This window comes from Anser anser, assembly GCF_964211835.1.
Source record: "Anser anser genome assembly, chromosome: 1".
In the NCBI taxonomy this organism is placed as follows: Eukaryota; Metazoa; Chordata; class Aves; order Anseriformes; family Anatidae; genus Anser; species Anser anser.
Genome location: NC_139720.1, coordinates 94,750,915 through 94,764,073, shown reverse-complemented (window position 1 = coordinate 94,764,073; position 13,159 = coordinate 94,750,915). Strand labels below are relative to the sequence as shown.

Below are 13,159 nucleotides of genomic sequence, written 5' to 3'. Positions count from 1 at the left end.
CCCACCTAATAGCTCGATGAGTACTACTACTGTACAGATTACTAATTATTTTCCCTCTGCACAGCTATTTATAGTGGTGTGTACATTTCTGAAAATGCAGTGCCCCAAGCCAGACAATACCCTGCCTAAGGTCTTAACAACATCAGTAAGTGTAAGGTTTACTTATCCTGCTCACACATCTGAATATAGTCACATACACAAACCAGTCACATAAAAGGAAGCACAGAGCAACTGAGAATTTCCCCACTGGATTCCCAGAAGACATATGCCACATCCTAGTGAAAGACAAGGAAATACTCAAATGCTCTGTGCAATTGAACAGTCTCAGCTGAAAACCATCTTGTTTGGACACCAAAAGGAATATTTAGCTTTGCCACTTAACTGTAACTCATCCTCACTTGCAGACCTGGCTTTTGGTCCAACTGCATTCAATCATCTAGGAACAAACTGCAGTCTGGCAAAAAGCACCTTATGCACGTTTGGATTTCTGTGTAAAGGATCTTCAGCACCACCCTCTGGCCACTTTTGTTTAAGTTGCAAATGATTCTCTACCACTCAAATTTCTTCGACTAAAAATTTACGCAGTGGGTACGAACCCAATCTAAAGTTATTTCTCCTCGATCAAGTTCTACAATGACACTAGAAAAACAAATAAGAAAGCCTACAGAAGAAGTGCTCCCCTCTATTTAAACAGATACATTTCAAACAGGAGGCAAAGCATGCATCATACTTCTAGAGAAAAATAAGATCAGGATCAAAGGCATTAGAACTACCCGAAGAGCATGAATTTTCCCTCCTTGATGCCTGCACACACACCTGCCTTAGCCCACTCCCCAGACAGCAAGCACTGTATTGTGGCAGAATACCCGACAGCCCACGTAAGTAACATAAGCTACCCCTGTGCCCTTGGGGAAAAGTGTGTATGGAATATAAATCCTAGTATTTTAGAGCTTCACAGCTGACTTCCTGAAATTGAGAAAGGACGTTTTCACTCTTGCATGTGGAATTTGACAGCTGTCACCCATGAAGCCTTTGTCCCAGTCTCTGAAGTACCTGATGCCGTTTCACCATGGAATAACAAACACACGCACAGCATACAAGTTCTCACTGTAATACCCTTTCTCCTGCCAGTTCCTACTCCAAGTGATTAAATCTATTTCAGAAGTCAATTTAAAACTAAGTTAAAAGATCCTTATGAAACTATATTCTTCTTGATTCTTAGAACATTGCTTTAACTACTTATTTCTACAACCCTAAACACTACTGGCAAAAACTTTGATATTTTCTGAATCTAACACCTAAAACTAATATAACACTGTTAGGTTGACAGACATGTTGCATAACCTGCTCATTTCAAAAGCACGGTTTTTTGTTGCTTTTGTTGTTGTTGTTATCATTTGCCTATACTTACCTAACTGTTGTTTACACACATTAAATAAAGGAAAACCACACAGCTGCTAAAATCCCAGCTAGGTAACTCCTGGGAAACATTTAGTTTCTAGGAGTGGTTTGAGAGCACTGATGGGAATTAGAAAGGCCTCTCCAGAGCACAAAAGGCAGTTCAGCTTGGTTTTTGAAAGATAAACATCTTGTTTCCTCTTCTGCCACTTAGAAAGATAGCAAATATAAAAAAAGGCTTACAGATGAGGACTTAAGGAGCTTTAACTTAACACAGACGATGAACAGAGCAGACAAATTCAGGAAACAAGTGGGTGGCAGAAAAGAATCAGGTAGACTGAAAACCATTCATCTCGAAGATTTGGTAGAAATTGGTAGAAAGGGTTGAAGAGATTTGAGGAGACTCTTGGTACGCACACAGACTTCCCACAAACAGATAAAAGAGTGAAAGATCAAATTGAAAACACCACCAATATCTACACATAGTTTTTTTAGTAATATAGGTCTTCCTAAAAAACAGCACATATGCCAGGAATTACACCATTTTAGTTATTTGGACTGTAAGTAAACCCTGAAAAAGCGATCAGTTTCTAATGCAACATTCAGTGCTAAGCAGTAATAATTTAGATGTATTCAGTGGTGTCACTGATAACTGCAAAACAGAGCATCATTTTGAATCATCAAAATTTTTTTGTTGAGATGAAATCTGACTGCTCTGAAGGCCACGTTGTAAATGATGGTTTTAATGAAATGGAAACAAACTGATGAATGAACAATGAACTGGCACAAACCAAAGGATAGAGTACAGGGGTATTTTCACACCTGACTTCCTGCTGTTTTAATAAGACTTGAGCATCTGGAAAACAGTTAGATGCACAACATCTATAAAGATTTCAGCCTACAAATACTTTCTTCAAGTACTAACAATATCATTCAACCAAATACAGGCAGAATCCTCCAACTGCTTTGTACTATATAGAATCTCTAAACTGGAATGCTTCTCCAAAAAACAAAGCCAAAAGAGACAACAAAAGAGACACCACTTACTTAGTGATACAATCACACTTGAGCACGCAAGACTTTATATAAATACTTTTTAATCTATTCATCTCAGTATGCTTGGCAAATGATGGGTAATTTGTTTTATAATTAGGAAACTGAGGCACACACATTCTATATATTTTCTAAATTCATAGCAGATAGTAGCACCTCCAGAAATAGTACATCCAAATGTTTTATTCTCAATACTGTGCCTTATCTACCAAATCATGCCACAAAGCCAGAAGAAAAACCGTATCAAGTCAGTGCTCAAGGATACTCATACAACAGTAATACAATTATCCCCCTCCAACACCCACCCCTTTTACCTTTGCAGTGCCTTTGAGAATTTAAATAAAATAAATTCTGTTGGTTTAGAGTTTTTTCCCTTGCACACTAACAATCTGAGTGATAAAATCCAAGATTATCTTACAAGTGCATGCTATTTTTTTTAATTCAGCATTTAATCACAAGTTTTAGTTCAGTTCTAGCGAAGATAGTGATGCATCACAAAACCCACAAACTTTGCTGCCACCTAGAGGTAAAATCTTTCAACGACCGCAAAGCAAAAAAAACCCATCTTTTTCCTTTTCATTTTCAAGACCAAACACTTTTTCTCAACGTATAAACAAAAGCTAAAAATCGATACTTTCTAATTCCAAAAATAAAAACATGAAATAAGTCATGCACTATCAGACCCAGGATCTACGCATCTCAACTTCAGCAGTGACAAGCAGTAAATGCTTACAAAAAAAAGCTAAAGTACCAGGTGAGCAGAGTAGCATGCCAAGCTTCTAGCAGTCTACAACTTGGCGCTCTCCTTGGCTGAAACCTGCATCAAGCCTTTATGTTTAGCAGCCCTTGATGAACTCCCTGGATCAGTCTGAACTCTCTCCAAAGCACTTTACACCATCACCTTGCCTGCCTGTCCCAATGAGTTTTAGTTCACTAACAAGGGAGAACACTTCCTTTTACTGACCTTTTACTTGCCTTTTGATACTTTCAGTCTATGCCCTCTCAAGTACATCTAGAAAGAGTGAATTCCCCTATTCACCATCAATGAACTAGGAATAATGCAAGCTTCTCCTGTTTGCTTTTCATCTCCACAATCTATTTTCCAATCTGAAAAGCTTCAGCGTATGTTGTCACTCTGTATGCAGAAGCCATTCCATAACTGACCATCTTTGCCACCTTTTCCTGCATTCTGTTATACACAATTCTGAGCTGTTGAGACAAAATTCTGCAAAACCATGTAGGTATGGTTCAGATTTACACACTAGAAAATTATGTTTTATGTTTTCTTCTATACCTTTCATAATAATTCCAAACGTGCTTGTTATGTTTGACAACTGCCCGTTGCTGAATACTTAGGACCATTTACAGTGACTCCAGGACCTGTCTTCTGAGTCACAATAAATATATTTACATATAGTAAATATAGTATATATAGTTTAGTATGCAAACTAACTTTCCCCATACATGTTATTTTGCACTTTTTAACGTTGAATTGACATACAGTTTATCACTTCGCTATTCAGTAGTGGAGATTACCATAAACTCTTTGCTCTAACATCCTCCCTTTTATACCCTATGCAAGCATCATTAGCTCAGTACTAACATATTCATAGACTGCATAGGGGAAAAGTTAAATACCATGGGTCTCTATCATGTTCAAATGTTACCACCATATTCTTAAAACTGATTGTAAACTTTGCTTCCTATCCATTTGCCACTTTTTAAACACAGTAACTTTCCTACTTTTTCCACAGAAACTCTGTTCTCCCAAGATTCTTTTGTTACGTGACCACTACCAGTTTGTTTTTTTTTTAATATATATTTATATTTTTTAAATCAAAATATAACATAGCCATGTCCATACCAGTAAGTTAAAGGCATCTATGTCCATCCCTCAGACAGTAATGCACAGTCAACTCAAACTGTAAGAAACTCCCTGACGCTCCAGAACAGGTGAGCCAGCTGCAAACTACCTACTCTGAATTAACCCTCCTCTGGGCTAGCTCCCAAACTACGCCTGTGAATTGTTCCAGAGTTAAATCCAGGTCACACACCACCCAAACAATTTAACACTATTGACAATTTAACAGTTCGAGTGCCTAGCTTCAGACACTGCCTCGCTCGTTATTGGGCCATCTGATGCCATGTGCTTATGTATCTAACAGGTACTCAAAACAACATCATCCTTGCCAAGAACTGTGGGTTGCAAAATCAGTAACCGTGTGGGTGCACATGCTGTTCCTTATTGTCATTTCTATAGCTTGACCAGCTCAGCTGTTATAATTACCAATACCTCTACAAGTCGCATCACATTCCTCTAGCCCCACAAGCAATTTCAGTAGTAGATTGCACACCACTGCTAATAATTCAGCAATTTCAAAAATAATCTCCTTTTTGAATTCTTGGAAAATTACCACATCGTTCTTAAAGATTACTACTATGCTTTCTATCTCTTCTGAAACTTCAGTGAATCCAGGTTATTTTTTTCCTATTCAGGATCCATTAAGCACATCTGTGATGTGCAAAAATTTCCCCCAAGTCCTCCATGCTGAACACACACAAAAAATTGACATCAGCTTTTCCACTCCTACTTTGTTCTTTCAAGAAATTCAGTTGTCTACAGCCAAATCATAGGCTTTTGAAGTCTGATAAATTTAAATATTTATTTATTCCAGACAGACATGGTTGGCCACTAGAAGTTGTTTCTCAAAAGTTGTTTTTGTCCAGCTCATTCTCGTTCACACTCGATTGACCAAAGTTTCTATGCTGTTTTCTACCATCCTCATTTGAGCAACATTTCCATGTTTTTTTGTTTTTGTTTTTGTTTGGTTTGTTTGTTTGTTAAATCATCAGTGAACTTTTACTCTGTTGTTTAACTACAAAAGGTATATGTAAGTGTTTAGTTACATGAAGTGGAAAGAACAGTGAAGAGCTAAGTATACAACCAGCCTCTCATCCCTAACATGACTACTTTCTTGGTTTATTTCAAGATCACTGATGCATTCCGTCAATCAATTCCGACTCGGATCCCCAAACCAAAGCCTACAACCACAACTAAACTACCTGTCAAAATTCCCACTGGACATCTCAACAAACCACTCCAAGACAGCAGTTCTGGAAAGCTACATATTATAAGGACTGTGTCTAAAACCTGCCTTCAAAGTGGAGGGAGAAGGTAAATAATTGCTTAAATCCATTTTACTGTCATAGATCAAAGAAAATCTGAACCTCAGTAGCAGTTATTTCCATTGGGGGAAATCATCCGCACAGCGCATTAACGGGCACCAACCACAGGACAGCAAGAGATAGCCAAATTCTTAAGAACCAAAGCTGAGTGCGTGTCTGCTGGGACCAAGCTCTGCTCTTGTTTTTCTGGTGTCATTCCACAATTTGTCCCCCACAGTGGGAAAGCAAATGAGATACAAATAAGTTTCTATTATAAATTTGTTTTTTTATATATTTCACAAATAGCAGTATTAATGTTTCTGTAGATTTATACAAGTACACGATAAACTAAATGAAGCAGGGTTAAAGGAGGAGTTGTTCTGCTTTCAAAGTTGGTCTAGTAAAAAAAAGTGTTTTAGCATGGATATTTTATGGTAGCTAGTAAAGATAGAATGAAGAGAGGAATGGAAAAAATCTACTCTTAAATTACATAGAAATGCAAGAAATAAAGAGCTCCTTGCTGTGCCAAGCATCACTTTAGAAACATGACTTGAAGGTGAACAATTCTCTCCTCAATGAGTTAATTAGCATGATTAGCCCCACTTGCATTCACACAGATGTTACCTTTCAAAAACAGATGCAAGAGTTGAGATGGATGTTGTTTGTATTAGCTATATTAACTTTTACCCTTTTATTTGGACTATAGTATTTAGTTTTCAGTTCACTTAAACTGTATTTGTTGGAACTGATCAAAATTTGTGTCAAGTACAAACAGTATGTTGTGACTTGAAAGAAATGCAACTCTGTTTCTGCAGCCTTCTACAATTTTGCCCTTCCTCACAACTGCTCACAATCACGTAAAATAAATAGCAGCAGTCATAACTTAGTGAAGTTTTTTCAACCAACTAATTCTTTGCAGAAGTAGGATTAGATCACCCACGAAATAAGTTAGCATATTCCTTTTTTCTTAAAGTATACCTTCTTTAAAGGACTTTAAAAAATCATTCAAGTTTCCTTTCAGCCAATGCGCGCGCACACACAAAAAAATCAAAACATCAGAAGAGGCTCCAGGTTTGTCGTTTTCAATTTTCTGTAAAATGGCAATTGTTGCTCTAACAAGAAAATTGCTGACTGTTCCATTTTATAAAGTATAAAACTAACGACATACTATTACTGTAAGTAACTCCCCCACAGGAATTCTGTAATACCAGCTAACATCAGTTACTGTTTTAGAACATAAAGATTAGTTTATTTCCCTGGTATTAATGTCTCCCTCATTCTTCTTCCCCTAACAGAGTGCATTCCAACAGTCTAAATGGCTCAACTGATAATTTGTGGGAAAGCTCCTTTCACATAGGTCTTTCTTTAAGAACTGCCAAATCCTAATTCCTAAATAAAGCCAAAGCTGGTAGTGATCACAGCACCACAGACAGAACTGGGACTGTTTTGCTGAAGCAAAGAGAGATTTTGATGCATTCAGTTACCCAATTTCTCTCCCTTTTATTTCACAGCTAAAAGTTTAACTTAGCCACTGAGGCAGTACACCACATTAGCACTCCTGCGTGACTATTTTTACAAACCCACAACAGAAACCCATGCCTCCCTCAACAGCTCCACAAGAAATTCTCCATGGGTACTTAAGAAAGGGAAGGTTTAAAAAGATCAGTCTACTGAAAAGTTATTTCAGCACGTGCCCTACAAGACACATTTGTGGCAAAGAGCAGAAATTGAAAAGAGACTCTTCTATATTAAAAAGAGAAGCCTTCAAATGTAATTCACTAAAGCTGGAGGTAACGATAAAGTTCTGAGGCTATGTGTGACATATGCTCAGATCCAAATAAAGTTCACAGAAGCACCCTATTAGGTGCTCTGCAAGTTGCAGAACAAGTATGTGTACGTGTGAAGAAGCAAAACAATGTTGAAAAAGCAGGTGTCAACTTCGCATGCTTACCAGAGAGATGCAAGAAGGAGCTTCAGCACGAGAACAGCATTTGTCTGAAGGGACAGCAACTCACGGATGAGCCAACGCAAAGACAAAACTCTCCACATGCAGATCCGCCAACAGATCTCAGCTCCAAATCAAGCCCACAAAACTCTCACCAAATGTGCTACAATGATCGGTCTGCTCCTCAGTAGCTGCAAATCCGACATTACAAATTGATGCTGTTTATCAATGGCAGCCTTCATTGCCTGCCTACCGAAAGAAAATAAAAACTTCTGGCACAAGAAATTAAATCCTGCTTTAGAGCACAGAAGGACCTCTCAAGTGCTGTCAGATCATCACCCATAGCACCATGCTATACTTCTCACCTATTTGTACTGCTGACATAAAATAGTTTTCCCGTCTTTCGCTCTGTCTTGGGATGACACAAATCATTTCTATGTAAAAGGGACGCAACCCACATAGGCTCTTACTTAAGGACATAAAAAATCCTGCCAGAGGCGGATGCTACAGTCTTATGGGATTAAGGGAGGCAAAGAAAGCATGGGAGAATGAAAGACAAGGAGTGGTAACAGAGAAAGAGGTAACTGGAAGAATTTCTGGAAAACAGACATCTATCCCTCAAACTACTCAGTAGATTTGGCACGCTGGCTACAGGAAAGACAAGAACATTTATAGCGCCTGTGAGGAGTGCTCTTTCTGTTCATGGAGAGAAAAGGAAACAGCTAGCATCCTGCACCAGTACTAAACAAATTCCTGAGTATTCCTTAACCTCTCCCGTACAGTTCTGAATGCAATACAAAAATAATATTCAATAATGGATGCAATTGTGGCATAAACTGGTCAAAGCGAGTGGAGGAAACCCTGCGTTTACACAACTTGGGACATGTGCAACACTAAACAAAACTAATAAACAGACAATAATCCCTAACCACCCTCTCTCCATATCTCTCAAAGAGAAAGGTTTGCTGAAGAAGTTATTTGGCAAGTTGGTTTGTGTCATGTGGCAAGGTAAATAGATGGCTAATCCCTTCAGTTTTGTTTTTTTTTTTTTTTTTAAACATCTATAAACCCCCTGTAGCACGGTAAACATTCATGCCTCAAAAGTGAGAGTAACTACCTTCAATTTTTAATACAGACTCTAAACTAATGATTTCTAATGATGTGGACAAAAACAGATTAGGAGTTACTCTTATATCTGTATATTAGGATATGTATCTCATATTTTCCTCCCCTTTAAGCAAGTCTGAACATTTTTCACACACTTTATCTTAGAAGTAGCATCTTCTAAGTACAAGTCACTAAAATCAAAGACACTTAAATACACTTACGAGGGATAGGTTATTTGGATGAATATTCCATTGGTCAGGTTTTATTCTAGGGCTAGTCTTAAGGGACTTGGCAAAAGGTCAGTATTTCAAGTACATATTTCAAATTCTTCTGCTTCTACCTACCATTGTGGCAGAGATGCTTTTTAAAATAGGTCAAAGTTGGAGAGTTTTTCTAAGCTAATTTCATATTTTACAGAACTAAACATGATCAAATCTGTCAAAAGCACTAATGGAAAAATATATTCTTGTATTTCTGCTTACACTGTACTTTGTAAACCCTGTCCATACGATGCAGTTCAAATGAACATTTGATTTTACGTCTGTTGTACATGAGGAGCAGTAACACAAAATAAAAATAACACATGATCTTCTTAGTTTGCTGATGGCTTGTGTCAACTTAATACAACAGGCTCCACATAAAGAACATGTCAACAAGTTCACAGAGGTGGGATCTGGACAGCAGAGTCCAGATACACGCGGTTTGCACAACATTCTCCCACAATCACAAGTAGGGAAGCATCCACAGAATGTTCTTAGAGTAAACAACACGCAGCGCTAAAAGCTGGCTTAGACATCTCTAGAGGTGTTTCCTCACCTGAATTATTTTAGTGGCTCAACAGTGCAATTGCAAAAATCTTGAGGAGTTGTATATAACTGAAAAAGTTGGGATTCACAGTCTCATCTCAAAGTCTGATGGTTTACCCAGCATGTCAAAAGTTTATCATTCAAGTGAATAAACGTATTTCTGATTTGTATCGAGTTTCTAAAGGAAAGCTGTCAACAATAAATAATAATAATAAAAAAATCAGTTTACCAGCCACCACAAAGATAACCTCTGGTTGGCAGAATGATCAAATAGGCCCTTTGGGAGCTCTTCCATTCCAGAGTCCTAAATCCCTTACAGCATTTACCATGGGAACAGGAACTGCTTAAGGAACATATATGAGACTAAGAATAAAAACGGAATGCTCAGCAGCCTCAAGGGGCTTGTGACCCCTCTTTATTTTATATACATACGTTACTTCTCTTAAAATATACTCCAAGTACCTTTTCACAGGAAGTTGGTGACCTAGGAAATCAAGACACTGGAAGGTTTAGTACCTGGAGTCTATCCAGAGCTACAGATATCTTCAGCTCCTACTAATATTCTTATAATAATTTTTAGTTGCCTCGACCTACCTAGATTTCCACAATACATCTCCACATTATGAATGCAACGAAAAAAGAGAACTTGGGTATTGTATATCTTTTCTGTAAAGCACTACAAGATCCACTGATTTAAGATGCCGGGCGTAAGAGACAGATATTTATCATCAAGAAAATAGACAAATCAACCCTAATAGCATACTCCAAAGACAAATCACTAGAGAAAATAAGTGCCCTTTTGCCGTAAGACATGGCAAGGGGGATAGGAGATGCCCCAGCCAACACGTGGGTGATGCTCCCTCTTCAAGTACCACACGTATTTTCCCTCCACAGGCTCTACACAGGTTTACTACTTCCAAAGTCTTTCAGAACTATAACTAACCTCCCTTATGCATACCAGCACACATTAAGCAACGTCAAATGCTCTCATTTTGGAATAAAACACAGTTCAGAGCCTAAATACTTGCAGTGCGCTGCTAGCCCCCGAACCCACAGCAAGAGGCTCCTGGAGCAAGCAGCTCCCTCCACAGGAGGGTCTGTTTTAAGTCTGTTTAAATCCACTTTTTGGGGCGAATTCCTGCAGTTCCCCAAGTGCTTATATTCGCTGCTGCCGTTTCTCCCCCTGACTGCCCCGGCTCTGACGGGCCAGAGCTCAGGCATGCCCGGCTGCGGAGGTCACCAGAAAATCCCCGTGGGGAAGACGCATAAAAGAGAACGGGAAAATAAACATTAAAAAATACACCCGCGAGAGGGGAAAACCGGGAGCAGGGCGCTACAAGCCGAGGAGGGAGAGGCGGGGGGCGCGGGCAGGGGCTGCCCCAACCCTGCTGCGGCGTACCTGGGCTGCTGCGGGCCCCAGCCTCCCACCACGGCTCCTCCAGCGCGTCCCCCATGCCGATGAAGAAGATGATGAAGGTGATGAAGATGATGGTACCGCCACGCGGGAGCGCGGTCGCGCCTGCGCTGCTCCCCCAGAGGAGGGGGGGGGGGGGGGGGAGGAGGAGCTTTGCCCGGTTTCCGCGCTTTACAGCCGGCGCCCTCACTTCGCGACAGCGGGGCTGGCAGCGGGAGGGGAAGGCAGGCAGTCACGGCAGCCGGGCGCGCTGTACGGCCGCGCGGGGCGGCACGGCACGCCGACAGCGATGGCGGAAGGGGAAGAGGCGCCGCCGCCGGGCTGCTGGTGAGTTGGGGGGGGGGGGGCGCCGCTCCCAGTCCTCCTCCCGCTCCGGGCAGGGCCAAACGGCCCCGTGCCCCCCATGCCCGGCACCGGGGCTCTCAGCCCGCCCGGCTCCCCCGGCCCTCGGCGGCTTAGCGGGGCCGCAGGAGGAAGCGAAGCCATCAAACCGAGGGCGAGGCCCTCCCGGGCTGCGGCGGAGCGGGGCTGATGGGGGCAAAACGGGCTTGGGTAGGGAGCAGGGGGCCTGGGAGGGGGCGGCGGGAGGTCCTGGGCTGCTGGCAGGGTGATTCGGCCCGTCTGCCTCCTCCAGCGCGGCTGGGGCTTAGGATGGGTTTGCGTTGAATCCCTAGGACCCCAGTAGAGACTGTGGAGCCGTGTAGCAGCATTCCGATGGTAGCAGCGGCGGGACTTCAGTGTTGGATGCATGCTCGGTCACTTAAGGTTTCCGAGGCTAAAGTAAACACGGGGTTTAAACACTGAAGCCCTACGTGTCCACTCTTGTGTATCTCCACTTCTTGCATTTCTTCATTGCATGCGATTTCCTTCAGCGGTTCTCTGCCACTGCCTTGCTCTTTGTCCCCTCCACATAGGCACTTTTCCAGCACTTAATTACGGACCTGCTTCTTACAGTTGTTTCCAAACTGATGCTTTTGTTTCTGTGCTGTTATGTTGAGGATTCAAAGTTTTATGCTAAGCATGCCCAGCCTTCTTTGTGCTGTGTTGTCTCACTGTGGGGAAATAACACATGATTGATATGCATGCAGATGTAGCTGGTATCTGTGCTTTGTCTGTGCTGGTTCTGCAAACGCAGCTCTTGGGGATGAATGCTGATTCTGCTCATAAAGGCAAACTCCAAGGCATTCATTAGAAAATAGGAAAATAAAAGATGTTCTAAGAACTTACGGAAACTGTTCCGGAGGTTTGCGCTTAAAGGCTACTTCAGGATGCCAGAATAAATCTTGTTGTTGGAGCTGTATCTGGTGAATAAAATGGAAAGTTGTATTCCTTATTGCTTGTTTAGAAACTTCACAAGAAGCTTCTTGTTTCTGCTTATTCTTTAAAAGCCAGCTTAAGTGAATTTTTATTGATTGATTTAAACTGCTGTCTTGTGTGTGTATGGCTGGGTGCCATTGGAATAGAAAATGTTTTTTAAAGTATAATATACATCATTTGGATTTTTTTTTGTATAAATTGCTACGTTATCATAGTATTGAAGTATATAGCGTTCTGCACTAACATTTCATGTTTAAAAAAAAAAAACAACTGAAACATAAAATGATGTGTATGTCCACCTGAACTCTTGAGACCAAAAAGGGCAGCTCTGATTCCTTGTCCTATATTCAGTTCCACAGAGGGATTCCAAGGCAGATGTAGTCCTGTCTTCAGAGACTGTGACAGCACCTTGAATCTGGACATGCTTATTGGCTTAAAACACCCTTCTTTTTCTTGTGTCACTCCGACATGCAATACTGGTTTTAGTAATTTGGGAGAGGAGGGCGGACACAAACTAATGATGAGTTAAACACTCATACTGACTGTTTTGTTTTCCTGAACAGAAACCAGAAAATTGCCACTACGCAATGCAATTGAAAAAAAACCTTTCTGTGTAGTTATTGAAAGATGTCATTGTCAGCTTTCATCAGTGAGCGCAAGAAGTTTGATAGCAACAGTTTTGATTTAAAAATGAGAAAAGTCTGTTAGACCTTGCTTGTTAACTACTTCTTTTTAGCTATTTAGCATGTTCTCAAAATTAATTTTAGTTAATTCCCGGCAGTATTGTATTTGATGCTGGAAGGCTTATCTGTGCCTAAAGCTGAGAATGCAGTTAAGACATGACCTAACTAAATATACCTCTAACCATAGATGGAATTCTTCCTTTGCATTTAACTTTACATTGCAATTATTCATTGTGTGGAGCCCAAAATACGCTCAAAATTGTTTCAGACA

General features: G+C 40.6%; 3 protein-coding genes across 5 annotated transcripts in view; 2 read left to right on the top strand and 1 right to left on the bottom strand.

Moving 5' to 3' along the window:
- FILIP1L (filamin A interacting protein 1 like) overlaps positions 1-9,263 on the top strand; it is a 205,311-nt gene extending 196,048 nt beyond the window's left edge. Inside the window, exons 5-6 of the mRNA XM_083820332.1 lie at positions 5,442-5,626; positions 6,912-9,263. Coding sequence (XP_083676458.1) covers positions 5,442-5,626; positions 6,912-7,002 — 276 coding nt within the window. The 3' untranslated portion in view covers positions 7,003-9,263. The remainder of the gene's footprint in view (positions 1-5,441; positions 5,627-6,911) is intronic.
- Positions 1-11,017, bottom strand: part of CMSS1 (cms1 ribosomal small subunit homolog) — a 239,393-nt gene extending 228,376 nt beyond the window's left edge. The window contains exon 1 of the mRNA XM_083820375.1: positions 10,874-11,017. Within this exon, the coding sequence (XP_083676501.1) occupies positions 10,874-10,928 (55 nt within the window). The 5' untranslated portion in view covers positions 10,929-11,017. The remainder of the gene's footprint in view (positions 1-10,873) is intronic.
- A 47-nt stretch (positions 11,018-11,064) lies between these two features.
- TBC1D23 (TBC1 domain family member 23) overlaps positions 11,065-13,159 on the top strand; it is a 33,259-nt gene continuing 31,164 nt past the window's right edge. For 2 of the 3 annotated variants that reach the window (XM_083820340.1, XM_083820337.1), the window contains exon 1: positions 11,065-11,215. In XM_083820340.1, the coding sequence (XP_083676466.1) occupies positions 11,178-11,215 (38 nt within the window). In that variant the 5' untranslated portion in view covers positions 11,065-11,177. Of the gene's footprint in view, positions 11,216-11,621; positions 11,669-13,159 lie in introns of those variants that run through there. The other variant, XM_083820338.1, reaches the window with a different exon arrangement.